At 55.4% G+C, this 27,833-nt stretch overlaps 1 protein-coding gene across 2 annotated transcripts; it reads right to left on the bottom strand.

The window, feature by feature from the left end:
• Positions 1 to 636: 636 nt before the first annotated feature.
• Positions 637 to 26,749, bottom strand: VANGL2 (VANGL planar cell polarity protein 2). Of its 2 annotated transcripts, none has more exons than XM_012728835.1 (8): positions 26,562 to 26,749; positions 12,715 to 12,975; positions 12,477 to 12,597; positions 9,002 to 9,609; positions 7,996 to 8,132; positions 7,391 to 7,526; positions 4,696 to 4,927; positions 637 to 3,970 (listed from the first exon to the last, which is right to left on the bottom strand). In XM_012728835.1, the coding sequence occupies exons 2-8, from the start codon at positions 12,783 to 12,785 to the stop codon at positions 3,710 to 3,712; spliced, it is 1,566 nt and encodes a 521-aa protein (XP_012584289.1). In that variant the 5' UTR covers positions 12,786 to 12,975; positions 26,562 to 26,749; the 3' UTR covers positions 637 to 3,709. The 2 variants fall into 2 exon arrangements, with proteins under 2 accessions (XP_012584289.1, XP_004688442.1); XM_004688385.2 differs by lacking the exon at positions 26,562 to 26,749 and adding an exon at positions 13,952 to 14,022.
• Between the last annotated feature and the right edge of the window lie 1,084 nt (positions 26,750 to 27,833).

The raw sequence follows: 27,833 nt of genomic DNA, 5'->3' as shown, positions 1-27,833 counted from the left end.
ATGCTGCGCCACCAGGGAGGGCCCAGCTGGTCTGTTTTTAACCTCAGAAGGTTGCTCATAGGCTAAGCATCTTGTCCAAAGTCATAGAGATGCCTGGTCTCCCATTGAAGATTCTGGTGGTTGTTAGAATCAACACACCTACTAAACATTTTCACTTAAGTAAACCACTACTGAGAGAATGTTCTGGTATCCAATGTCAGAAAGATTATAGGCAATGGCAGGAGTAAGATAGGCATGAAAGACACTTGAAGAATTTTTCTAAATGAAATGTGATGAGCTGAAATCACCAACTATTCCCAGAAATTCCAAGGCTCTATTAAGAAAGCCATCTTCCCTTCCTCCTTATCCAGGCAAGCATCCTGGGAATGGCTAGGTGGGTGCTCACATTCCTCCTTGGTCAATTTTCTTTTTCATTAATCTGAAGAATTTGGGGCAAAGATGAGCTCACATCGCCCCCTCCTGGTCCACCTCCTTACAAGAGTCCTCACTCAGGTTCCCTGACAGTTAATGTTCCCACTCCTATGAAAAAAAAGAAAAACAACAGAATGCCCCCACAAAAGTCAAATGTCTTTATTTTATATAAAAAAAATTTGTACAGTTTTAGTTCCTATGTTTAAGAAAAAAAAATCCCTAAAATTGCCATCATGTTTAGATCCACTGCAAACTGTAAAAACAAGCTTTTTATATATTAAAAAAAAATTTACATTTTACAATTTTCTACATGCATGCACAATGTCTCAGCTCTGTAATCAAAAAAAGAAAGAAAAGAAAAGAAAAGAAATCTAGATTCAACAGTGGAAAATTCTACATTTACAATCTCACTTGGAAGGAAGTCAAAGACCCCTCTTCCTTTCGCGCACAGAAGAACAAATCGCAACAATCACACACCAGGACCGATCCAACAGCAGAGTCTGCCTCCTGAGGAAGGCAGAGAAAAGAGAAGACAGACAGACAGACTGACAGATACCATGGAGGGCCATGGAGCTCATCCAGGCCCAGCGGAAGAGGAGAGAACACAAACTGGAGAACAGAGGTCTCAGGTGAGAATGTCCCAGGGATCCCAACGTCTCATCACAGGTATTGCATCAGAGTTTGCCACAGGAATACCAAGGAGGTGTTTGGAATGAAAAATTAAGGGCTGAAGTGTAGGAGATGAGAAGAAAAGACAGTGGAAAACACACAAGCATAAGAGACAGCACAGGGTAGAGTAGGAGGAAGGGAGGCTGGGGACAGCAGGGCGGTGAGGTAGGTGAGGGATGGCGCATGTGTGCTCAAGTGTGGGGAGAGGACGAGGTCCGAGGCAATGAAAGGAGGTTTGGGAGGTCTGGTGGGGACAAGCTGGGCCCCAACAGTCACAGGAAAAACAGCCATGGCACCCCAAGATAATGTGGGCACACTCCCCAGGAAAACCCAGAAAACCCAGCACTTGACAGGTTGTCACAGGGCAACCGCTTAGAGGGGCTGAGTCAGCACCCCCCACAGCAGTTCACAGCATGAAGACACTTCCCTCAAGGGGGAAGCAGGAGACAAACACAGCCACACACTTGACAACGCATCCTGACATTGTTAAAAATAATAATAATAATAATAATAATCAACGAAGACAAAGATACCACAGTTCTGACGCAAAGGACCAAATGCTACCATTCTCAGTCACAGCCCTTAGTGCTTCGAGAGTTGGGGGGAAGTTTCTTTTTGTTTTAGGGAAAAGGAATGAAAAAGTCACAGTGATTAAAAACATGGCAGGTTCTTAAAATAAACACTCCCAGCCCCCCCAGCCAGGGCAGCAACTAAGATCCCTCCACTTGGCCTCTCCCCACCAGAGTGCAGCCATCAGACCACACTCCTGCCCACAAGGCAATGACCCCAGTCACCATCCAGGCCCTTTTCCAGGACAGTGAGGTATTTAGAAACGAGACCCAGAAGGGAGGCCTCTGAAACCAGGAGAAAAAAAAACCTTCCCAGGACCCCAAGGACAGGACATATTGACTCGAGTCGACCCCCAAATACAATACAGTCTAGGGCTGAAATCTGAACCCTGTAACTGCCTAAGTCAACCCACAACCAGCCCCTATGGAGGAGACAGTAGGCCCACTGGAGAGTGGTGGGGGGCAGATGGGCTGTTTCAGAAAGGCCAGTGGGAGAAACTCCATCATTGGCACATCTTTCCCAGAGCCACGCACAGAGACAAAGCCTCACACTGAGACAAGATGGGGTCTTATCCTGGGGGCCCGCCTCACGGCTAGAGCCAGTAAGCCTTCCAGAGAAAGTTGGGTACGTAAGCTATTTAGAGGCCTGGCCTGGGTCTCACTGCAGCCCCGGGGTCCCAGCTGAGGGTGCATGGTTCTAGTCCCCTCAGCGAACACTACATAGTTTAAGGTGTCTGACTTAAAGGCTCAGATTTACACTGAAATTATGTAGCTGAGGGTCAGTAAATTTTGCTCAAAACGAGACAGAAACACTCGACAATTCTGATTGGGTGCAAAGACTGTGGACACTAAATGGGGTGAGGGGCTACGTACCCACAAAAGGCAATAATGCTGGTCCCTCACCCAATACAGAGGGAGCCCAGAGCCAGAGAACTGGGCAGGGAGAGAAGAGTGGGGACCCTGGCAGGCCCAGGAAAAGAGACCCCTGAGGCAATGTGGACTTAAGGCAGGGGTTGAGGGAGGAGCTGACTCCCTCTCCAGGAAACAGACTAGGCAACAGGTCTCTGGAGTGAAAAAGAGACAACCAGACTAGGGGTCTGTGAAGGAAAGAAAACGCTTGTCTAAGAAGGTCTGCACAGGAGGCCCCGCACCATCCTCCCCTGGGAAGGGAACCTGCCCCTCCAAGCCAGAGCCTGGGTGCAGGCGGGTGCAGGTGGGTTCAGCGGGTCAGCCACTGATGGTCACAGGGTGTCTCCTGCCCTTCCCCCAGGGGTAGCCTAGGAAAGACCCACTGAAAGAAAGGTGCTACCTCCCAGAGCCCGAAGGAAGTGTCACAGAGGGTCCCCGCCCCAGTGTGCCTGTGTGGCATGTGATCATGCAGATCAGAAATGGACGGTGGAGTTATGGGGTAAAGGGCAGGGTCTCCCTTTTCTGAAAGTGTGGACGGTGGGGGGTGGAAGGCGGCAAGGAATCCAAGGCTTGGAAACGAACAATCCTGGCGGGGCACGCTGAGCCCAGAGCTGTGTGGGAGGTCACAGGCTGCCCTCGCCTCAAGAATTCAGGGTTTGCCAAGGGCGGGTCAGTGGCCAGAAGGACAGACCCCCGGCCACCCAGAAGCCACAGGCAACTAGAGTGGCACCTGGGCTCTCAGAGTCAATTCTGCACCCACAGAAAAGAGGTGTCAGGGCTGCTGGAGAACTGCTATGAGAATCTAGGGCGGATAGGGGCTCCCGGAGGGCCCTGTGCCCTTTTGGAAGAGACTGTCACCAGGGAAGGAGGGAGAGGCACTGGTCCCTGCAGGGCCTGGGGTGATATCGGAGAGAAAGAGAGAAGGGGACTTCCCTGCAAACAGCAGGGAGGTCTCAGGTTCATGGAGGGTAAACAAGGCATGGGGCAGGGGAGGAGTGAGGGGAGGGGATCTAATTCAAGTAAAAAAAAAACAAACAAACCAGGAGCACGAGGAAGAGAGTAGAAGGAGGTCCGGCCCCTCCACTGGCCCCTCCACCGCTCCCAGGAGCCCACCCCACACACACCCCCCCAGGCCCCTGTGAACGACACGGTCACACAGAGGTCTCTGATTGCAGCCTCATGACAAACTTGTGCGACTTGGGATCCACGAATTCCTCGGAGAGTTTGAAGAATGGGACCTTCTTGGTGCTGACCACCAGGCTGAAGTCCTGGCGTTTTAAGAGGAAAACGATGCCATCCTTGAGCCCATTGGTCACCGGCTCCTCGCTCACCAGTGTCCACTGCTTGGCCAGCCAGCGCTCCTTGTGGTACTGGATGGTGGGCCCTGCTGCCAGGTACCGCTCCAGGAAGGCCTGGGGAGAGAAGGGCTTCATGGCAACCCCCATACCCACCTGCTGTCTCTCTTCCCTGGGGCACAACTTCCACAGACCACCAACTGCCCAGCTCATTCCGTGCACACCCCTTAGCAGGCCCGAGCAGGCAGGGACCAGGGTCAGCGGCTTCAGATCCCTGTTCCTCAGCACAAAACAGGGCCTATAAAGGGTCTGTAGTGGGCGGGACTGGAACTCGCCTCTCCTGACCCCTCAGACTGCTCCTCCCTGTGCCGTCCGGATGCAGCAAGTGCTCATTACTCCCCTCCTCCCCATGCAGCTGGCAGGGTTGGTGCCCTCGGAGCTGACCACACCATCAGACCACCAGGGGTGTCGAGATCCTAATGCAGCACCTTCAGCCACCTGTCCACCAGCGGCGGCTCTGAGGTAGTAATTCGAATGAGCAAGGGAGCTGAAGGGTGGATGACCATACAGAGCAAAGAACATTCGTGTGATGGGGCTGGGAAAAGGCAGAACGTTGGGCGTGGAAAATCCCAAGCCCTTACAGGTCTTAGCCTGCCCCAAGAGAGTCATGAAGCTCCCCCTTCTTCCCACCACCTAAGAACCTGCCCCACTCAGCGATGATGGGTGGGGGGGAGATGGATGAGGATGTGCAGGTGGGGTGGGGATGCGAGGAAGTAGTGTGAGAGGAGGAAATGGAGAAGGGGCAGAGCTGGGGACAGAGGACGGCTGTGGGGGAGGCCCACCTTGGGTGTCATGTCATGCGTGATGCAGAACTCGAGGTGCTGCAGGATGCTCTCCATGGTGTGGTAAGGCTGCTGCTTGGTGGCCCGAAGGTACTTCTGCATGGCGCGCGCCATGGATGCAAAGATGGCCTGAGCTGCCTCCCGGGGGTCCATCACCTCCCTGGGGTTCTTCTGTTCCTCTTCCTGTAGCCGCTTAATGTGGGTGAAGGCCTCCTCCACAGCTACCACAAGCCTGGAGACAGCAGGGGTTGGGGACTGAAGTCATCGGTCACCTCCCCCCAGCTCCGCCTCTTGAAGTCAAATCAGGCCTGTGCTGCCCCAAATCAACACACACTCACTAGAGGGAGCTGTGTGCAATGTGTATGTGTGTGCATGTGTGAGTCTACGTGCTTGGGGACAGGGAACAGCTGGGGAACTCAGTGAGCACAGTCAAAGAGAATGAAGCCAGTGCTAATGCCAGAAAGACAATGAGGAACTGTGTTGTGGGCAGAGCCCGCTGCTCAAGAAAGGAACATGTCTTAAATATCACTTAACTGTAACACTTCATCAGGGGAAAAATTATAGATGGCAGCTATCTAGTCACACAATGGCACAGGTACCATTCTCTAACATGGGGGCTAAGGGAAAGGTAAGTAAAGAATTTGCTGCAAATCAAGGGGGAAAAGACAAGAACAATCTAGAATAAAGGGGCAAAGGAGGTGAACAAATTCCCAAAGCCTGAAGGGCTGTGACTTACCTGAAGTCATCACCTGTTGGTAATTAAAGAATTAAGAGGTCCACCAACTTCTCCATCAAAATAGGAGAAATAAGGAAAATGACCATAATCCAGACCCTGGCTGGGAAGCTGGGACCGTGGCATGGAAACACACCCTACAGACAACACTGGTGAACCCCATCAGCCCAGTTGGAGGAGCAAGTGAAAGTAGCTGCTTTACCCGAAGACACAGAGACACACAAACCAACCAAAACTGCACAAGGAAACTGCACCCACTGAAGTGGGCCTAATACATGGGGTAGAATGAGGAGGCTTGGGAGAAGAATGACCTAGAAGGACCTAAAATGAGCAACTGTGAAGTGTCCTGGGAAGCCCACGTGCTCAGGGCTGAGAGCTGTGAGAACCTGATTCCTGTGCTTGAGGTTGAGTAACAAAGCAAAGCCCACTGGACTCCCAACAGGGCCTGAGGAAGCAGGGCGGTGGCCGAGCACCTGGCCCCCAGGACCTGGGAAATGCCAAGTTGCCCTGGGGTGATTCTGGCAGGGCTTGTGTGGGCCTGGACATTGCTAGTTTTCCTGCCTGTCCTGTTGCTTCACCGAGTGTCTCAGTAAAGTTCCTTTTGCAAAGATAGACATTTCCATCTCAAGGGAACCAAGAAAAAAGTTTCCTCCAAGTTACAGCCCAGGTGACAGTGAAGGACCTCCATGGTCCCCAAAGAGTGGTGGCAGCATGGAGTTCTGAAGCCAAGGCAGAAGATTAAGTGTGCAGGGACTCTGGTCTCCTTCCATAGGGACCGTTTCTGAGAAGAATGCAGACCTGCTGGAAGGTCACAGCGTGAGGCTGGTGACCTCAGGTCTACTTTAAGGATCAAGAATGGGATAAGGCTGCTTTCTGGAGATATACGGGAGGAAGGGCAGTCTCAGGGCCCAGATCTGCCCGCACTGTGGAAACCCTGACAGTCTAGGTGGTGCTCTTCAGGCAAAACTTATCACAGAGTAACATGACAAGGGGAGAGGGCAGCATTTGAGAGTTTACCAACATATTGGTGCTAGGACCTCAATGCTGCAGGTAAAAATATACCCTTTGCAGATTAAGGCTGCAAAATCTAGCAGTAAGAAATTAATCCATCCCTCCCTGGTGGCACAATGGGTTAAAGCGCAGCACTGCAAGCCTGCCACAGCCGCTTCAGTGAGAGTTCGGTCCCCAGCCCTGGAACTGACCCACATGGCATGGCAGACCTCTCCTGACCCGCCCGCTGCTCTCCTCAGCAATGTACTTCATCAGTCGGCCTATTCTGCTCCCCTCTCTATCTCTGGTGAATCCTCTCACTGCCACAGCACCTCTGACCTGTACCCTAGTTCTGTATGCATAAATAAATCTTTCAAAAAAGAAATCAATCAATCAATCAATCCACAGGAGGCCCCCATCCTTCTACTGGTCCCCATCTCACTGAGCAAGGCAGAATTCAAGACCCCATCCTCTCCACCATGTTCCTGTCAGCTGATAATTAATCAACTTTGGGGAATTTTGCAGATATAATTAAGTACAGATGCAGCTGACTTTAAAATAAGAAGACTGATTACCCCGGGGACTGATCTCGTGACATGTACCCTTTAAAAAAGCTTTCTCTGTGGGGGAGGGGGACAGCAGTCAGACCCTGCTCCTCTGTGGAGGGAAAGGCAAACAGCCGTGTTCTGAATGGTCTGTGGGAACAGGTAAGGAACCACTTCTGCCAGCCACACTCAAACAAGGGTCACCCTGGCTTCAGTCCAGCTGACCCTCACTGACCCAAGGGGCTGAGAATCAAAGTATGCTGTTTTAAAGCCTGTGTGGACGGTGACACATACCCACCTGCATACGGTGATACATACCCACCTGCACATGCGTGGAGCAGCTCCAGAAGCCCTGGCTTGCCCTCCCTCGCTCATCCAATTGGGCAGCATCCACTGCCCAGGCACCCCGTGGCTCCCGGGCACCCACCTGGCCCTCCGCTTGCGCACGCGCCGCTCATGCTCTGCCTCCTCATAGTAGTACTCATTGTGGCTGTTATCCCGCCTCCGGGCGGCGGCTGCAATCACCGCCCGGGACTGGCCGGTGGAGTTGTTGGTGCTGTTCTCTGCACGGGAGCAGGAGAGAGAGGGGAAGGTCACTCAGGCCTTGCTGGCCATTCAGGAGAGCAGAACACAGCAGCCCAGCAGACTGGTTGTCAGAGGAGGCCACGCCCACCTCCCACAGTCCCGCCCACTCCCCACCAGCCTGGCCCCTTCTGGAAGAGGCCCCCCAAGGGGGAGCAACTAGGCAGCGCTGGAGGGCAGGGTCCTGCAGGGGTTCCTCCCAGCGTAGGAGGTCCTGGAACCAGGGAGCTGAGGTCTTAGGATCAGGGCTGATAGGCAGAAGCAAAGAAGCCAGAGTGCAGACAACAAGGAGAATCAGCAACTAAGGTCAGCCACGTGGAGTCCAGAGAATGACAGGACAGAGGGGCTGGACATGCTGGGGAAGGAGAATGCCAGGGGAGGTGACTCAGGGGGAAGAACTTGGAGTCCTGCTGGGAGAAGCCCGGAGGGGGCAGGAGCAGGGCGGCTCACCCTCTCCGAGGGAATACACCTTGAAGCCAGACACTTTCTTGGCCAGGACGGACTTGGGCAGGTTGAGGAGGGCGGGGTTGTAGACAGGGAAGTCATGGTAATACTTCTCCAGGATCCACACTGCCACGCGCTGGATGCTGTGGGGGAGATGCAGGAGGGGCGGGGAGGAAGGAACAGACAAGGGGAGTTGGGGGAGGGACACATCAGGGCAGGTGGCAGCGCGGGAAAGGGCACAGGACAGGGACAAGCTGTGTCCGGGAGGCCTGGCACAGGGCCCAGGTCTACTTACCAGGCTCCCAGCCTCTCCCTGCGCTGCCCCCAGTCCCTCCCTGCATGCTGAAGCCCGGGGAGAAAGGGCATAGGCCCAGGTCCCAGCCAGGGTTTCACCCACTCTAGCACCCCCCACGACTCCCTACAGGGCCTGGAGGGCCACTGACACAAGATGGCCTGGGATCTCCTGCCCACAGTTTTGGGGGAGAAGGTACTAAAGAATCTCTTTATTCCCTCCTCCTCTGGAAGTCCCTCCTCTGGTTACCCCATTTTAGGGACCCCTCACTAAAGTGCAGAGGCTGTGCCTCCAAGAATGAGCTAGAAAAGCCTCTGCCCAGATCTCTCGCCTCCCCAACTTTTCCTGCCCTAGGAGCCCTGACCTCAACTGTCTGCTCACCACCAATCCTAAAGTCCACCCACAGTACTCAGGAACCCCGCAGGCATCCCATCAAGCAGCAACTGAGTACCCAGCTGCTTTCACCAGGCCCCCCAAGTCCTGGGCTCCACCTCCTGCACTGCAGGACGCCAGCCCCTCCCCCACTTCCCTCCCTCCCTAACCCTACCCCTCCTGCAGCACCTGGACCCCCCTCCTGCCACAGTTCAGCAGCACCAGAGCCAGCCCACAGTCCCATCCCGCCCGGGGCCCTGCCCCTCCACTCCTACTCTTTCCCCCTCCCCCAACCCCTCACCGCCCCTCTCTGCCACTGCCCTTCCATCGGCCCCTCTGTGCCCACACCTGAGGTGGCCCACATTGTAGAAGCGGCTGGCGCCATCCGTGGAGCGAACGACCTTGAGCGTGAACTGAGGCTGCAGCTGGCGCAGCTCGAGCAGGACGACGGCCAGGTAGTGCACGAAGAGCAGCGCGTCCACCAGCGACACGGCAAACTGCACGACGCCCTGGTAGCTGCGCTCCCGCGCGTCCAGGATGCGCACGCCATAGAAGAGCCAGTAGGACACCACGAGCAGGAAGACCAGCACCATGAGCAGCGCGCGCAGCACGAAGACGCGAGGCAACGCGGCCTTGGGCCGGCGGAAGAACAGCGCCCAGCTGCCCAGCAGCAGAATGAGGAGCTTGAAGGCCACGGAGATAAAGAGGCCCTCGCAGGCCGTGCCGCACGGCTCCAGCTCCTCTCGCCACAGCAGCGGGGGCAGCAGCAGGAAGGCCAGCGGAGTGAGGAAGGACAGCAGCGCCAGCGTGGCCCCCGCCGCCACGCCCAGGTGGCGCGAGCAGTCCAGCGGCACGCTGTCCTCCATGTCCTTGGCGATGCGCGTGAGGTCATCGTGGGAGATGCTGTGCTCAGAGGTGCCTGTTACTACGGTGGTCGTCTCCCCCCAGTTGTCATCCTGCAGCGGAGGGTCAGTGTGGGGGGCGGGGGGACAGGAGGTGGGAGGAGACCAGAAAGCATGGGGAGAAAAGAGGTTTCAGCAAACACAGCAGCCATCAGAGGGTTTACTGGCTTGACCCTGCCCCCAGCCCGGCCTCTGCTAGGTAGGAGCTTCAAGCCGCCCAGGGGAGGGGAGAACAATTCACAGGCACAGTTTATCTTGCGCTCAAGAACACAAGACAGATGCCCCCCAAGCAGCCCAGGCCTTAGTTGGGGCTGAGGTCAGACTTGCTGGGCAGAGCAGGCTTCTAGGGACTGAGGGACCCACGCTGACCCTGGATTAGAACAGGGCCTCTGTGTGATGAAATTGGACAGACAACTGGTTCTCAGCCCCAGCAGACATTTTATAATAAAACCAGTTGATACCCCAGAGGTATCAACTGTTTTTATAAAAAGCTCCCTAAGATGCAAATTAGAGCCACAATGAGATACCACCTCACCCCAGTGAGAACAGCATGTCTTCAAACAACTAGCAACAACAAATATTGGCGAGGATGTGGAGAAAAAGGAACTCTCCTGCACTGCTGGTGGGAATGCAAACTAGTACAACCACTGTAGAAAACTGTTTGGAGGTTCCTCAAACTGCTAAACATGGAGCTTCCCTACGACCCAGCAATCCCACTCCTAGGTATCTACCCAAAACACACAAAAACACTGATTCAAAAAGATACCTGCACCCCCATGTTTACTGCTGCTTTATTTACAATTGGAAAGACATGGAAACAGCCCAAATGCCCAAAAATGGATGACTGGATTAAGAAGATGTGGGTACATATATACAATGGAATATTACTCAGCAACCAAAAAAAAGAAACACATGTCCTTTGCAGCAACATGGATGGAGCTGGAAAAGATAATGCTTAGTGAGATAAGCCAGAAAGAAAAAGATTAATACCAGATGGTTTCACTCATAGCAGGAGCATAATGGACTAGGCGAGAAAATAAGAATAATGAACAACCATATACCAGAGACATTTTGTGGGGGTGGAATGGGGAGTGGGATCAAAAACGGTGGGGGGAGGTAAATGCACTGGACTGTGGTGATGGCACATGGGGATTTGGTGATGGGAAACCCACGGGGATTACAACTGAGATGAAAAAAAGTGTACAAAATGACGTAACAATAAACTATTATATTGTAAAAAAAAAAAAATCTCCCTAGATCACTAGACTAAGCGATCACTTAAGACCTGGGCACTCAAAATGTAATCAGTCTGGACAGCCTCCAGGAGCCTGTTGGAAACGCAGGCTCTTAGGCCCCAGCCCCCAATCCCTGGGCCAGAATTTGCATTAAACACATCCCAGGGAATGTTAGCAGCATAGTCCTAAACTCCTCCCAGCTTTCATAGTGTTCCCTGCTGGAAGGGGGAGTCTCCAGAGAGGAATGGCATGAACTGAGGGCCCAAAGGGCTGTAAAAGGGTGATGGGTGTGCAGAGATGGGCGTGAGCAGGTCTCCTGCAGTCACACTGAGCAAAAAGCACCTGTCCCTGAGCACATGAGTCTCCCAGGTTCTGATAAAGGATGACCTAACAAAGCAGCTTACCTGAGGACAGCAGGGGAGCCCAGGGGAGGCTGAGTATGGGGTGGGGACACGGTTTAGAGGCTTAGACGCAGAGCGACTTGGCATCCCTGGTCTGCCAGCCACTCTGCTGGGCGTCTGAACGCCTGCAGCACAGGAGCTGCCTTTCCACTCCTGGAGGCAAGGGGTAGATGTGCAGGGGTCCCAGCGCCCTGCTGAGTGAGGGCCTCAAACTGTCCTTATGCAGAGGCAGGAAGCCATCCCACAGAAGGGGCCCAGACCACCAGTGGCCGTCAGGGCTACACCCTTCCTTCCTGGGACAGTCTAAAAATGTGGGGGTTCGGGGGTTTAGGCTACAGAACTGAGTCATGGGTGGGGACTCAGGAGAAAGCCTGGCAGGATAGTGACTAGGAGGGCGAGGAGTCTCCTCTGTCAAGCTCAGCTGAAGACAGGACGTTGACGTGCTGACCACTTTCTGCTCAAGGAGCAGGGTCTTCTCCCTCCCTGGTGTGACCCCAGATGCAGAACCACCCTATCTACCACCTGGGGATTCCTTCCCAAGCACAGGAACGGACTGCACCTCAGGCCATGTGAAGAACTCAGGGAAACCAGGACTGGGAAGAGGAGCAGGCTTCCCTCAAGCACAGCTCTGCTCCATCATCCAGGAATGCCCCCCCCCCCCCGAGAGTTCTTCTGAGGAAAAAGAAGCTGGAATCCCAGCTTCTCTGCTCCCGAGAAAAGGAAATAGGGGGAATGAGACAAGGGCAGCCCCAGTCTCCCCCAGCCCAGCCCAACCCGGCATTCTAACTTCTCTCTCCCCATCAGATCCCTTCCAGATCCCCACATCCCCTCCCAGCATCACTTCCCCTCCCTTTCTTGTCCTCTCTTCCCTGGGCACCTCATCTTTGTAAGATCAGGTGATGCTACTCCACAAGCAGACACACCAGTGTCCACGCAGGGAAACTCAGGGTGCCCACACCCGAGGGCCACCCACTGCCCGCCACTCCGATTCCTGGCTCCCTGAGGAGCCAGGAGATTCCCATTATGCACCCAGGACTTCCTACCCCTCTAGAGACAAAGAAGGGAGAGGCTGCTGCTTCCAAAAGAATCTCAATGGAGAGTCCTCGAAGTCAACCGCAATAGGCCCGACCTCAGGACAAGAAGCAGAGGAAGCCGGGCACAGAGACACCCTCCCAGCCTGACCTGTCTGAAAAGCCCACATCGCCGGACACCGCTCTCTGAGGCGGCCTCCCTCCCCAGGAACAGTCTGGAAACTGGGTGTGGCCCACACACCCCTGGCGCTCACCCGCTCATCCCCTCGCGTGGACTCGTTGTCCAGCAGGGGCTCCCCCGGAGCCTGGATCGTCACCGACTTGTCCCCGCGGCTCCCATCTCGGCTCTTAGAGCGGTGTCGGTCCCTGCGGTCCCTGGAGCGGGAGGCGAGGGAACAGGCCCAGGGTGACCAGCCACTCACCCACATCCACAGCGCACAAGAGCCCCGGAGCCCCCCCTCGGCCGCCCATGTCACCCCCTATTCAGCCCACCTGTGCTTGCGGGAGCTGCGGGAGTGGCCCGACTTGTAGGAGTAGCCCGAGTACTGGGACTCGGTGTCCATGGCGTCTGAACGCCGAGCCTTGTAGCGCTCCAGGGCCACAGGCTGGGGCCTTTTGGGGGGCCCCACAGCCACCTCCTTCAGCGCCGGCTTCTTCAGGCCAAGGGGCACCTTCAGGAAATCCACTGTCACCCTGAGGGACTCTATTTTGCTGGAAGAGTGGGCTTGTCTCAGAGAAAATCAAGCGACGATCCTGAGGAGAAGACACAATGGGTTAGGGGTAACTGGAACTAATGTGGGCCGGAGGGCAGAAGGCCTCCCCTGAACAGGTGAACCCAGTCTCCACCTCAAACATTCCTCCCAGGCTCCTGCTCTGTCCAGCAGCCCCAGTTCCTCCAGCCCTGCACCCTATGCCCACCCCCGGATTGCCAAGGGTTCAGGGGTGGGAAAAGACAGTTGCAAAGGCTACCCAGAATGACCCAACCCTGAGCCGCAGAAAGAGAACCAGAGCAGCCAGGTCCTGCCAGGCTGGCGGCTGGAACGGTGGACGCCCCAGAGGGCAGAAGGCCGCTGGCTCTGTCCAGAGGCTGCCTGGGCCTCTCCTCTCTCCACTTACCTGCCCTTTCTCACCTGCAGGGCTACCCACACTTCTCTTGCACCATCTCCTCCATCACTTACACCCATAATTCCTGCCAGGGCCTGCCTGCTCCCCTCGAAGCTTTGTGTACATGAGAGTGACGATGTGTGTGAGCTGTACAAGCATGGGAGCGGGGGGGCCCGCGAGTGGTAATGTGTATATATGTGTGAGGTTTGAGAGTGTGTGCATATGACGGGGTGAGCATGGTCAAGCATGTAATGTGTATGCGTGGGTCTGCTCCAAGTGGGTGCATGTGAGTGCGTGGAGAGTTTGTGCACACGCACAGCAGGGACATGGGCGAGGAGGAGGCACCACAATGGGGTAATGTCAAGGTGGCACATTTCAGTTGGTTCTGGGTGGGGAGCCACCCCTTTCTTCCAGTTCACCCTCTAACCCTGCAGAGGATGACCTTGCCTCTCCCCTCTTCTCCAGCTCTCACCCAACCCTGCTCCTTCCTCAGAGGTCCCCACTCTCACCGATGCCCCCACCTCTCTTGCACCAGATAGCCTCACCCCCTCTGACCCACTCCATGTAACCCTGCCCAGACCTGAGTGTGCTTTCCTGTCATCACTCGCTGCTCAGCTCTGCTCACCTGGCACCCAGAGGTGAAGCAGACGCAAGTTACACACCCAGCAGTAAGCGCTGATAGTTAATCACTGAGGCGCGTGGTAGAAGAACACAACGGGGGTGGGGGTCTGTTCTCAATAGAGACTTCCGGAAAGTCCTAGAAAACAAGTCATAGCCCCAAGGATGGGGAATGGGAAATGAGGCATCAGCGAGCAGGGGAGAACTCAGGGCACAGGTCCAGAGCAGAAGGCCAAGGGCAGCAGAGAGCCCTGTGTGGCTCTGGAGCAAAAGGCCAGGGGAGCCCAGTTGGCCAAGGGGAGAAGGAGGGAGGAGGTGAAGCTGAGAGGTGCAGAGGCCAGGTCACTGCAAGTTCCATGGGCCAGGAGACCAGCTGGGGCTTATTCTAAGGACAATGGGAAGCTTTCGGCTCTGTAAGAATGAGTGAGGCCGTGGGGCAGGCAGTTACGGAGCTAAGTGACACAGGCACGCGGGAGATAGACGGTGAAGGGACACAGTACTCACTGGGTGGGAGGCAGGGCACATCAAGAGCAAGAGAAGAACTGGCAGTGCCCTCAGTAAGGAGGGAAGACTAGGGGGGAAGCAAGAGGGAGGCACAGCCAACAGGTGGCAGGTGGCAGAGGAGTTGCACTCAGAAAAGAATGCATATCGGGCCTCCTGTGGTGGCGCAACAGGTTAAAGCGCAGCACTAGGAAGCCGTCCGCAGCCACAGCAGCATGAGTTCGATCCTAGGCCAGAGAGGTGACCCACATGGCGCGGCAGACCTCTCCAGCATGGCCCGCTGCTCCCCTCAGCAGTGCACTTCAGTCTGCCTGTTCTGCTCCCCTCTCTGTCTCTGGTGAATCCTCTCACCCCCACACCTCTGGCCTACACGCCTGTTCTTGTATGCATAAATAAATAAATCTTTAAAAAAGAAAAGAAAAGAATATAAAGTCATAGGAATGAATGGGGTCACCCAGGGAGAGTGTCAAAAAAGGGCCCTTGCCTTCCCTGGTGGTGCAGCTTCATGCTGAAGCTAAAGCCACTTCAGCATGAGTTCCATCCCCGCCTGCCCCGGAGGTGACCCACATGGCACAGCAGACCTCTCCTGACCCACCCGCTCCACCCCTCAGCAGTGTACGTTGTCGATCTACCTGTTCTGCTCCCCACTCTGTCTCTGGTGAATCCTCTCGCCACCCTTGCACCTCTGGCCTGTACCCTACTTCTGTATGCACAAATAAATAAATCTTTAAGGAAAAAAAGGGCCCTTGAGTGGATCAATAGATGGGACTACATCAAGTTAAACAGCTTCTGCACAGCAAAAGAGACATTACAAAACACAGACATCCCACTGATATCTGGGGAAAAATTTTCTCACACAAAACTAGGGATAAAGGATTGATCACAAAAATACACAGATCTGGTGAAACTCAATAAAAATAAAGTAAACAACCCCATCAAAAAAATGGGCAGAAGAGCTAAAAAGACACTTCTCCAAAGAGGAAATGCAGATGGCCAACAAGCATATGAAAAAACATTCAACATCGAAAAAAAAAAAAAAACATTCAACATCGCTTGTAATAAGGGAGATGCAAATTAAAACCACAATGAGGTACCACCTCACCCCAGTGAGAACGGCACATCTTCAAACAACTAGCAACAACAATTGTTGGCGAGGGTGTAGAGAAAAAGGAACTCTCCTGCATTGCTGGTGGGAATGCAAGCTGATACAACCAGTATGGAAAACTGTTTGGAGGTTCCTCAAACTGCTAAACATGGAGCTTCCCTACAACCCAGCAATCCCACTCCTAGGTATCTACCCAAAACACACAAAAACACTGATTCAAAAAGATACCTGCACCCCCATGTTTATTGCTGCTTTATTTACAATTGGAAAGACATGGAAACAGCCCAAAAATGGATGACTAGATTAAGAAGATGTGGTACATATACAATGGAATATTACTCAGCAACCAAAAAAATAAATAAACACATGTCTTTTGCAGCAACATGGATGGAGCTGGAAAAGATCATGCTTAGTGAAATAAACCAGAAAGAAGACAAAAAATAACGGATGGTTTCTCTCATAGTAGGAGTATAACAGAACAGGCGAGAAAATAATAGTAATAAACAGCTATATACCACAGACATTTTGTGGGGGGGGAGTGGGGAATGGGATCAAAAACAGTGGGGGGAGGGAAATGCACGGGACTATGGTGATGGCACATGGGTGATTTTGTGATGGGGAGCCCACAGGGATTACAACTGACATGGAAAAAGCCACAAAATGATGTAAAAATAAACTATTATGTTATTTTAAAAAAAGGGGGGGGGCTTTTGAAGGCCCCCAAGCAGGACCCATGAACTGAGGGAAAAGGAGCAGACAGGGAGGTGCTTGTAAGGCCGGAGCCAGAGGGCCAAAGATGGGGCTCTGGGCTTGAGAACTCTGTCTCCAGATGGGGTACAATCAGCCAGGTCAAGGGTGCCCAGAGGTCATTTACTTCAAGAAGTAAGTTCTTGGTTTTGCTTTATATAGCCATTAACTTTCCCCCAACTAATTCCCCATTAGCAACTTGAGAATAAGAACTATTCCTGACACATGATGTGTCTATCACCCTTGCGGGCCACCAGCCAGTCAGTGATAGCAGGAAGTGGATATGGTTCTCCCTCTCCGAAGATGAAATCAGGGCTCAATCCTCGTACTCGCCCCACTGAGCTGCCTGCCGGCCCCCAGAGACCACAGAGTGCCAGCACCTCTGTGACAGGGTGACAGACACCCTCAGGGGTCAGACAGGATACCTGGACCCCACCCTACCTTTCTGGAAACCTTTGCCAGAGAAGGGCCCTGATGATCTACAACATGTGCATCTCCCCTGCATCGCCCAGCTGTGCTACCGCCTGCTCGCTGTGCACAGTGTGAGGGTGTGCGTGAGTGTGAGTGTGAAGGACCACCCGGCACCAGCAGAGCGGCTATGGGCAGACTGGGCACGGAGAGGTGAAGGGGGCGGCCTGACATCACTGCGCCCACACAGAGACCCCAGAACCTGGACTCTCCATCCCACAGCGTCACCCCGACCAGTCTCCAGAGCCACGAGAAAAGAAGCCTGGGATCTGCACCCAAGCATCTGGGTTCATAGAGCAGAACCAGCTCTCCCAGCGCCTGCCTGTGAGGCCCTGGGCAACTGACTTGACTTCTCTGTGCCTTGTAGCCAATAGGCTCATGGGTAAAACAGGGAAGCGGGGAACTGATACATACCCGCTGGGGCTGCTATGAGGATCATGGGAGTGAAAGAAGGGCTTTTATAAGCTGCACAGCTAGTAATTAATTAGCAACTGATACACTCTGGCCCCAGATCACTCACACTTCAGTCCCCAGACACTTTAGAGACTTGAGAAAGAGGTGGGATAAATAAATCCTGCTGCTTGTGTGACTAAATAAAGAAGCCACAGGTGTGTGAGTGTGTGACACACACACACACACACGTGAGCACATCTCTGAACCACCACCTCAAATGCACCCAAGGGAGAAGCTGACACCACTGTGTTTCCCTGCAGAGGAACTGCAAACCAGACAAGGTGCTATCCCTCCCAGCCCTCAACTCCAGCTGCTCAGTCCAGAGCGCCCCCCCCTTCCCCACAAAGAAGACTCACTTAAGCCCAATACCCTGGGCTGCTTCTCTCACCACCCCCAAGCCAACTCAGGGTGCCCAAAAGCACAACGTGCTCCTCCCCTAGTAAAGAGAGGCACAAAAATGAACCCCATTTCTGAGGCCCTGAGTGCTGTGCCTCCAAGGGCTGCAGGCACTGAATCCAATGTGGGGGGTGAACTAAGAGAAGGGCAGAAGTTCCCCCTGTACATGGGTCTTGGGGTGGGGTTTGAAGGGTCTCCCTGGTGGGCAGCGTCCCCAGGGAACAGGAGGGGAGGGGACCTCTGGATGAGAGCAACAAGTAGAAAGTGGGAGAGAAGTCAGACTCGGTGCAGGGCAGGGGTGCCCCTGCTTGGGGGGGTGGGTGTAAGAGGGACTGTGCCCTGCTGCTACTCTTCACCTTGCCCCCACCTCCAACACAGACACACTCACTAGGTCCCTGCTCAAACCAACCGTGGATCATCTGGGGTTAAAAGGAGGCCAGAGAGGGAGAGGGAGGGAGAGAGGCCAGCACAAAGAGGAGCCCTTCTCCCCTCAAAGGCCTTTCAGAAATAAAATTAATGGAATGTGTCTCAGTATCATCCCAAGGGAGTTGGGGGGAGGGCTTGGGGATGTGGGGGCTTTTGTCCCGGCTGCCCAGCTTCTCCCACATTGATCACCATAGTAACCAAAGCCCCCCGTTGCCTAGGTGATGGCAGCCAGGTCCTGGAACCCATACCCAGCATCCAAAGCGAGAAGGTTATGGAGGTTGGGGGGTTAGGGACAGAGCAGGAGAGAATGGGGCTTCTCCTCTGGAGGCCCCAGCTTTTGTCTGCGTGCTGGGATCGGGTTTCTTTAGGAAACAATCGCAGGCCTCTGGAAAAAACACACTAAGAACCTGGCAACAGGCAGAGGGGCAAGGTCTGGGGTAGGAGTGGGGAGAGGGGGGCTCGGGAGGGGGAGAGCTGGATGTTGGCAGACTAAGACTGTCCCCTTCCCACAGCCCCGCTATGAGTAACTCAGGTGGACCGGACCGCAGTGAGCACGGGCATGGGCGCTGAGATCACAACCATGGCAGGCAGCGGTAACAACGGCCTCCTCTCCTGGTGCAGCCAAGCCCACCTGCCGCCCACCCTTGCCCAGGGAAAGGAAACCAGCAGAGATGCACTGTGGGAACCAGGGGGACTGGTCAGGGAAGTGGTGGGAGGGGACACCTATTGTTCCTCACCTCAGAAAGGACAGGACCACAGGAAGGACTGGATTCTAAGAACTTACAGCCAGCGGGAGAGGGGTAGGGGCTGGGGAGGAAGGCAAGAAGCCAACGCTTCCCTCTGTCTGGAGCTGATCTCAGGAAACACCTCCTGTCCTCAGTTCAGATGAGGGGAGGCGGTCCTGCCTGGACACAGAGGAACAGGCACAACGGTCTCCGCAGAGCCCCCCTGCAAAGACTTCCTCTCACCCACGAAGGTCTCTGATTCTACAGAAAAACCCGTTGCAGCCACAGGTGCCAAGCACCCATTGTCCACCACCGCCCCTGTGATGGAGTCCCCGGCCCCAGGCTTCCAGAGCATCACCCACCGCTGCTCTGATTCCAGGAACATCAGCACAGGTTCCACGTGCTAGGGGCACAGGAGCCCCACTCCCAGCCCAGAGCCCCAGAAGCTCGTGTGTATGTCCCACGTGGAGCACCGTGCTGGTCCCTGGGCCCTGGGAGGCAGGGAGGGGCCTCCTCTCTGCCACACTGCTCCCAGGGCCCTGGGGAATCCAGGCCACCCTGTCAGACAACAGGGGTGGGAAGGCACCTGTGTGGGGAGTACAGCAGCCACTATAGCACCTCTGGCCATCAGGGATGCCAGGGTCCCTAGCAGGCTCCAGACAAAGCTGGAAGGAGCCTTCAGTGTGACCTCAGTGTTATAGGTAAAAGGTGGCCCTGGGAGTCAATGGCTCACCACCTCATCTTACTAACACCATGACCTCAGACCAGGTCCCCCTGGAGCGGCCAACCCCATAGCAAGGTGGGAGAGAATTCACTGACTCCTGCTCTGTCCTTCCTCTCACCAGTGACCAGGGCAGAGACTGGAATAAGCCTGAGCTTTGACAGTCAAGACTCACAAAACCCTTTTGCTTAGAAAGCTGTTCTCTGTCTCTGTGTCCAGGAATCTGACCAGGGACTTTGAGGTCACCCATTTGTTCTCAGTAGGCTTCCAGCATGGACAGGACACCTATGCCAAGGCACAGGCCTGCTGTTCCCAAACACAAAAGGACAAAAAGATCGATGACACAGAATGGTGAGGACCAGCCCCAGGCCCAGACTAAAACTGAGATAGGAATCTACCCCAACCTCATTCCCATGCCCTGAAGAAGGCCCCAAGGCCCATGGGTGACCATGGCATTCAGGGGGCCAGAGAGCAGCCAGCTCACTCTCAATGGGCGGAGGGATAGGAAGGAGCCCGCCAGGGAGCCCAGGAGCTGGCGCCAAGCACCCCACCCGCACCCGGTTAGCCAGGCCTCTCCCAGGACAGCCCAGACGTGAGCTCACCATCCTCAGCCCCAGGGCAGGGGCAAGGTCCTTCTCCTCTGTGGGCCAATGTAGGGGAGAGATGCAGGATCTCACTTCCAGTGCAGGCGCTCATCACCAGACCCCGGGCAAGGGGCACCTTGGGGGTGGCCAGGCCTGGGCTCCCTGCCAGGATACCTGAGCTCACATTCTAGCTGAAAAGGAGCAGGGGAGCCAGAGCCAAGTGCCTCTCCATCTACTTCCTTCATTTCCCTCCATTTGAGGCAGGCGTGGGACTGGGTACCCTCTAAATCCACACACACGGACACCCACATACATCCCTACCACACATGTATGCCCCCTCTGAAACCTGGCACGGCTCCTGCTGCCCCACCCAGCTCCACCCACCCTGGCCTGGCAGGTTCTGTAAAGACCTGCTCTACTTTCTCTCTGCACCCTCACCTCTACCCTGCTCTCAGAAAGTCCCTGCCCACCCCCCCAACACACACACACACACACACTACACACACACACACACACACACACACACGCTATACACACCTCAGCACCTCATTCCACAGCCTCTCCCAAAGCAATTCCCAATTAGTCTGGCAGGAATGCTGGGAGGGGGGCAGAAGAGTGAGTAATCTCCTTGGCATGAGTCCCGGGTGGGAGCCGGGGGGAGGCAGGATGCTATGCTGCTGAGAGGCAACTCTAGGTGCCTGGATGCCCTGTTTCATTTTCACCAACAGAAGGACCCAAATTCCCACCCACCAGGTTCTTCCTCCCTCAGCTGCTGCGCGGGACTGGCCCCTACCTGCCCACCAGGTAAGCTGTGCGTGTGCCAAGAAGGAAACAGGCCCCTGGAGTTGCCCTCAGAGACAGCAGAAGGAGGACATGGGAGATGGGGAAGCTGCTCTGTCCACAGCAAACCACCCCCACCCCTGCCTGCACACGCCGGCCCTTCAGAGCCTGCAAGGAGGTGGGCCCCAGCTCGGCCTGACACCACAGCCCATGCAGCAGCTGTCTGCCTCTGCTGGATGGGGGCAGAGCAGCTACCGGAGAGGGTGGCACACCTCAGGTGTGCAGGGGAATGCGGGGTCCCAGCTCAGAGGTTGTTTTATAGGAGAGCAGGAAGTGGGGTGGCCGAAGGATGTGAGCTGCAGGGTGACTGATGCATGGCCCCAGCTCAACCCCAGGCTCAGTCTGGCCAATGAGCTCAGTCTTACCAAAGGATACCAAACCACCGGAAGCCTGAGGATCGACCAAGACGATCTGGGCAATCCCACCAATGGAGTGTCCATCCTTTGCTAGGATGCTCTGTGCCTCCCCCTCCCCCACCTGCAACTCCCACCTCCATTCCTGGAATAAAGGGACAAAATAAGGGTCTGTTCACACTCTGTTGGTCTGAAGTTACTGCCTTCACACCTCAGGCACAGCTCCTACTCCTGCACACTCCCTCCCTCTCTTTCCCTAAAAAGTTAGAGCCCCCTCACCCCCCTACCCAGGCCGCATACAAACATGTACTCTTCCCTGGCAGGAGGTTGGGGGCCAGGTCTGGTGAAAGTGGGGGATATTGTCAGGAGGAGGCGAGAAAATTCAAGACAAGGGCCAAGCATCAAGACAAGGGCCTACAGTGCCCCATGTATGAAGAGGCCCAGCAGGAAGAAGAGGCCCCCCAGACTTACTTCTCTACCCCTCAGATTGACACCTGGGTGTAAGTCTATTTGGGGGGATCCAGGAGAATAATTCAAGCTAAAGTTCAAAAAGCAAAAGTGAGTAAAATCAGAACTCACTGGAAAGAGAGGGTACGTGCAATGACACTCAGAAGCAGAAGCGCCAGCCCCACACAGCCTCAGAAGCTTGGGTGGGACGGCCCCTTCCCTAACTCGGGTTTCGTAGGTGAAAGGTAGCGACTATATGGGATACCTAAGTTTTTGACAAAATAATGTAAACACAATAGCACAGTAGGCCACACATTCAATAAAACAGTAGCGTCCAAACTCCTTTACCTGTAGAGGGTGTACAGCCCTCCCCTCCACTTCCTGTCCCCTCCACTTCCTGTTCCCCTTGCCCCCAATGAGCAGATCCCATCCAGAATAAGCTGAAATCACCTTTGGGCACAGTGCTGACTCCAGCCCCCGCGTGGCCAAGCCCCTCCTTAACGTAGACCATGCCCCAAAAGAGAACCCCACCCCTCTTCCTACTCTTGCCTGGGTCCTCAGGTTCCCAGAGTCTCCAGCTTCTCTCCTTCCTCCCCACCCCCCAACACACACACTGACAGTGAGGAAGGGTGGGGCCCCATCACTACCACCTTCCCTGGAGGCACTAAGCCCAGCCAGTTGTTTTGGGGGTGGCAGGGCCCCCAAGCCGCACCTCAGCCCCCAGCTTCTCCCTACTCTTCCCTCTCACGGCCCCACCCTGATTCCCGGGATAGCCTCCACTCTGCTGATTCCAGGTCTGCTTCTCTCAAGTCTGTTCCCAGCTGTCACATCTGTAATTACCAGTCTTGCCAGGGGCATCAGACCAACACACAACACCTTATTTCCAAAGGGCTCCCCCATACAAGGCCTCTGCCTCCTATTCTATGCTGGTCAGGGTAGAGCAAAGGGGGACTCCCCTGGCCACCTCATTCCTCCTCAGATCACAACAAACAGCATGAAAGGTGCACAAGTCAGATCACCAGGAGGCAGGCTGGGAGTGGGCAGGCAAGGTCAAAGGCACTGAGTGGGAGCAGGGTTTGCCCCCACACCTTCCCTTCACCGCTGCTGCTAAAATCCCTTCGTGAAGTTTACAAACCTGCATGGGGTGCGAGGTCAATGTGGAGAGGGGAGTTGGTGCCGCGTAAAAGAGAAAAATGAACCCCTATAAGGAGGAGAGCAGCTCATACCCAGGAAGAAGGAGAAAAGAGCAAGTTATAACCGGCCCCAGCCCCACCACCCTCACAAGACTTCCTTTATGTATACAGCAGTATTCATAAATCCCCCACCCCACGGCTCACAAGCAGCCTCTACAGCACCCTCCTCAGTTCCTCCCTGTCCCCTTGTTCATCCTTTAACTCCAACCAAGGCCGAGCCTGCACTGGAATATGATTTAGCCAAGAAAAGGAATTAAGTTCTGATGCATGCTGCAACACGGACGAGAAGATGATGCTGAGTGAGGGAAGCCAGACACAGAAGGTTTAATTCCATTGTTATGAAATATCCAGGTAAATCCATAGAGACAGAAAACAAAAGCAGGGGTGTCCGTAGATCGGGGAAGTGAAAAGCAACTGTTTAATGGCTACAGGCTTCCGTCTGGGGTGGTAACAAATGCTTGTAGCTGGAGATGGTGGTTGCACGACACCTTGAACACACTTATGTCACAGTTCCCTTTCCAACAACTGATTTTATGTTACGTGAATGTAATCTCAATTTTTTTTAACTCATTTTTACCCCTGACACCTATCAGGGTCAAGCACTCCACCCCGTGCTCCAGGACCTCCTGAACACACTACCACAGAGCACCCACAGGCTCACAGACCAACGAGTCCATACACGTGTCCCCGGGAGTCGGCTGATTCGCCCCTCCATCGCAGTGTGTCCCCCAGGGCAGGGCCCGGGAGGCAGTGCCCGAATGGTCTGTCAGAAGAAGGGTGGGACCAAAGCCCACCTCTCCTCCCAGCCCAACCCTCTCTCACACAGTCACCAATCAGAACCAGAACCACTTACCGAGGGCCTCCCGTGCCAGGCACCATGTGAAGTGCCCTGTGTATTACTTCATTTAATCCTCATAAATCCAAGAGCAGGGCCTATCATTAACTCCAATTTACAGGTGAGGCTTCAAAAAGTTATCTATTTTGTCTGAGGTCAAAGAACTAGGAAGTGGCAGAACCAGAATTAAGAGCAAGCTGAAACCCCAGGAAGGCGTCGTGGGGGCACCTGGGGTTTCTTGGGAAGGGCGCAGTCCCCAGCTGGAAGACAGGTGAGGAACCGGATGGAAGAACTTGCCCAATACCACACCACTATAAGTGTTCATTCCAACCACTTCTGTGTCTAAGCGGCAATGAGCAAAGGATAAGACTAGAGTCCCTAAAACTCAGAGGCGAAGAGGGGGAGCCCCAGATCTTATCTTGTTACCCCTCCAAAGCTTCCTTCAGTCAAGTGCACTCCCCCTACCCCCACCAGCCAGAAGGATCTCTTGGAAACCAGATGAGCAGATAGAAATCTGTCCTGCTCTCAGTCCAGGAACAGGCCTTCCCCCAAACGAGAAGGAGCAGAAGCAGAGGGTCGAGAAGGAGCAGAAGCAGAGGGTCGCGCCAAAGTGCCTGGCCCAAGAGATTTCGAGAAAGCAGAAGGCAGGGCTTGGGCAATGGGGGAGGAGAGCCATGAGGCCAAGGGCTCCAATCTGGAAGCACTTTCCAAGATCGCACACTCAATTGTCTGACCACATCCCACGCCCCGGAAGGGCACCCTGCAAGTATCATGCAGCGAGAGCACACAGCCAACACGCTGAGGGCCGCATCCTAGACATTGTACCTGCCCACCCAGGCTTGACCCTTCAGGCAGGTGAAATTTGGAGGAATCGAGCCTTTTTTTTTTAGGAAAAAGGTCTTTTCCTATTCTGCCCCTACTTCTAATGGCCACTTTTTCTAAATCCCACTTCCTTTATCCCAGGACTTTAGGAAAGGTGGGGAGCCCTGTGGGCTAAAGAGGGACCATTCCAACTACACGGCCCATGGAGGTCTCTCATATTCAGTTCTAATGAACCCCAAAACGCGCATAGAGTGATCATGGCCTCAGCTCCTCAAACTCAGTGTCTGGACCCAAACTCACAGCAAGAGGAATATGGCTGAGAGACTGGAGAGGGGCATGCAACTTGAAGGTGTTCACCCCAGAAAAGAAAGAGCAAGAGAGGCAAGGGGAGAAGGAGGGGTATTGCTTCTGGATGTCTTCCTGTGGCTCTATCGGTGATGAATACAGCTTCAAAGGTGCCCACGCCTCCCTAGCTAGGCTGTCTGCCCTCTCTGGAGCGTACTCCCTAGTCCTCACACTCTGCCTGGCCCAGGCCCCCATCCCAATCAGACAACCTTGCAGAAGCTCCCAAGGAAACGCCCCCCTGTCAACCCCAGCCCCATACCACATTCTCTATCCAGGATTTTCTTCCCCTTGCATTGTCCTTCCTCTGGCCCCCATCCCAGACTCAAGACACCTCAGAACTGTAGGGTCCTGGCACAGACTCAGAAACAGATCCAAGAGAACTATGGCTGTGAGGCTGAACTTGGGCCTACCCAAGCACTAGAACCCAACCTCAGATGTCATGCTGAAGTGGCAGTAGGGGCCTCGTATTCTGTTCAGTCTCCTTTAATTCCCCAGATTCCTCCCCTCAATGGCCAACAGAACCCTTATCCTAGACCCCACCACAAACCTTTTTCTAGAAAACCCCATCTCCCAAGCAGACAATTCATAACATGGCCCACTCACCCTGCATAGGTCTTAAGGTACTACCCATGGAGCCTCAGAATCCTCCAAACAGCTCTCTCTTGGACTTTCCACCAGGAAAATCTGCCTGAAGACGCAAGAAGTAGCGCCCCCAACACATACTCAGAAATACACACACCCTGGGCAGGCACACACACACTGGCACCTACCCACCAATTTGGTTACATACTCAAGAGAACACAGATTCACCCACACCCTTCCCAGTCTATAGGTGCACTCACCTATGCAAGTAGGCCCCATTCTGCTCTTACCCGCACCCCTAGACCCCTTTCTTAGACCCCATTCTGCTCTTACCTGCACCCCAAGACCCCATACACATAGACACACATACACACATGCAAACACACAGCAGATATGTGGTCAGTGGCTCCTACACCCTCAGGCTGAGAAAAACACCGTCACCACCAAGCCCAGGGTCCACCTGCAGTCAAGGTGCACACGCACAAAAACAAAGACTCATACTCACTGGTTCCCTGCCGCCCCTTCCAAACTCACCGGTGCATGGCCACAGCCGCCTCCTCCCCCCACCCAGGTAAACACGAGTGAAGGTGGGGTAGCGCCTGTCCCCGGCCCCCAGTCCCTGCAGCCAGTCCAGGCCTCCAGCTCACACCCCCTGCTCTCGGGGCCTGCTCCCCAGATTCACATCACAACCCAACGCATACCTGCCTGTCCCTCCCCACGTCTCAAGGGGCGCATCCCTGAACCCTTGGTCTCCTGTTCCTCCAGACTCTGGCCCTCCCCCTGCCCTCCCACCCACACCCGGGCCTCAGCTCCCTGGCTCCCCCGGGATCAGCAAGGCCCCCGCCGCCCGGGGCCCAGGAAAGTCCCCGGCTCTCCAGGCCCGGCTCCGCCCCCTCCCCAAAGTCGGGAGGGCGCCCCGCTGTGCCCGGGACGCACCGGAAGGGGGCTGCCCAGAGCCCCCAGCCCCAGCCGCCTCCCAGCGCACCCGGTCCGGTGTCCCCAGCTTTGCATGACCTCCCGCCTTGTGGGCTTCCTTCTCCGAAAACTTGGCCCGCGCCCCCAGCCCGTACTCACCGCCGCTGCGGGTGCGGGTCGGCCGCGCCTTTGTATCCCACCCGCCGCTCGGAACTCGCGCCCGGACTGCAGCGCGCCTGGACAGGGGGTTGGGGTCCGCGCCCCTCTCCGTCCCACACGCTGCCTTTCCCCCCTCGAGGCCCCGGGGGCGGGGGGCCGGGCGGGGGCGCTCAGGCTCCCATGGCGGGACCGAGGACCGGGAATCAGGCACCGGGAACCAGACCCGGGCCGGCGGGGGAGGGGCGGAGGAGGGGCGCGCGGGGCGGGGCAACCTCCCGGGCACCGCCCCCGGCTGTTCCTGCAGCCCCGCCCCCGCCGCGGCCATTGTCTGCTCCTCTCTTCCTCCAGACGCCCCCTGTCTGCCCCCCCGAGAGATTGGCCAGCCCCCAGCTCTCCCCGCCTCGATGCCTGCGACCTCCCGAGCTTTTCCCTCCGGACCCAACCACCTCCACCCTCCTCCTCTCCCGGCCGCTCCCAGCCCCAATCTTTCCTTACCCTCCACCCCGATCCCTAGCCTCTACGGGCGATGCCCGCTACACCCCAGCCTCCCCTCGGATGCACACCGCCCCCAGTCTCTACGCCGCCAGCACCCCCCCCCGCCTCTCTTCGCCGTACCCGCGGCACCCCAACCTTCCCTCATGCCCTCCCTCCCCCAGGCCGGTTACTCCCAGGCCCTGGGAATATACGGGCTGCGACCCCAGTCCCGCCCTCAGCCCTCCGGGAGCTGTATTACTCCACCCCCTGTGGGAGTTCGAGCCCCCCAGACCCGGGACAGCCGAGATCAGTTCTTTGAGGCCACAGACCCGGCTACACCAAATCCTATGGAATCCGGGACGGGGGAAGATTGATTTCCCCCCTAGGGCTGCGAGAAGAGCGCCAGCCCTGATTTTAATTAGTGGCATGAGACGCCCCCCTCTTTCCCTGCATACGGGGATTTCCCTGACACCCTCGCCCCACGTCCTCCTCCCTCCCAAATAATTTAATTACTCGGTGCTGGAGCTGCTACGGCGGCAGCCGCGTCAGCCTGGGGCGCTCCTCATTAGCAACTTTTCCTCCCCCCTGGTTTGGGCGTTGGGATTAATTACAAAGGGAGCTCTGCCCTAGGGAGGGGGGAAGAGAGAAGGATGGGGTGGGACGCTGAATGGCTGCGAGAGGGGCTCTTCTCCCGGGAAACCTCCCATAGGAAAAATTCACTGACCTGTCGGGTCCCTAACCCCACCAGTCCTAAGGGAACTAGGATACCCTGGATTTGTGTGTACTGTACCGCGATTG

Source organism: Condylura cristata, unplaced genomic scaffold (genome assembly GCF_000260355.1).
Source record: "Condylura cristata isolate star-nosed mole 26May11 unplaced genomic scaffold, ConCri1.0 scaffold00024, whole genome shotgun sequence".
NCBI classification, from domain to species: domain Eukaryota; kingdom Metazoa; phylum Chordata; class Mammalia; order Eulipotyphla; family Talpidae; genus Condylura; species Condylura cristata.
The sequence above is the reverse complement of the archived record's forward strand: the minus strand, read 5'-3'. Positions and strand labels throughout refer to the sequence as shown.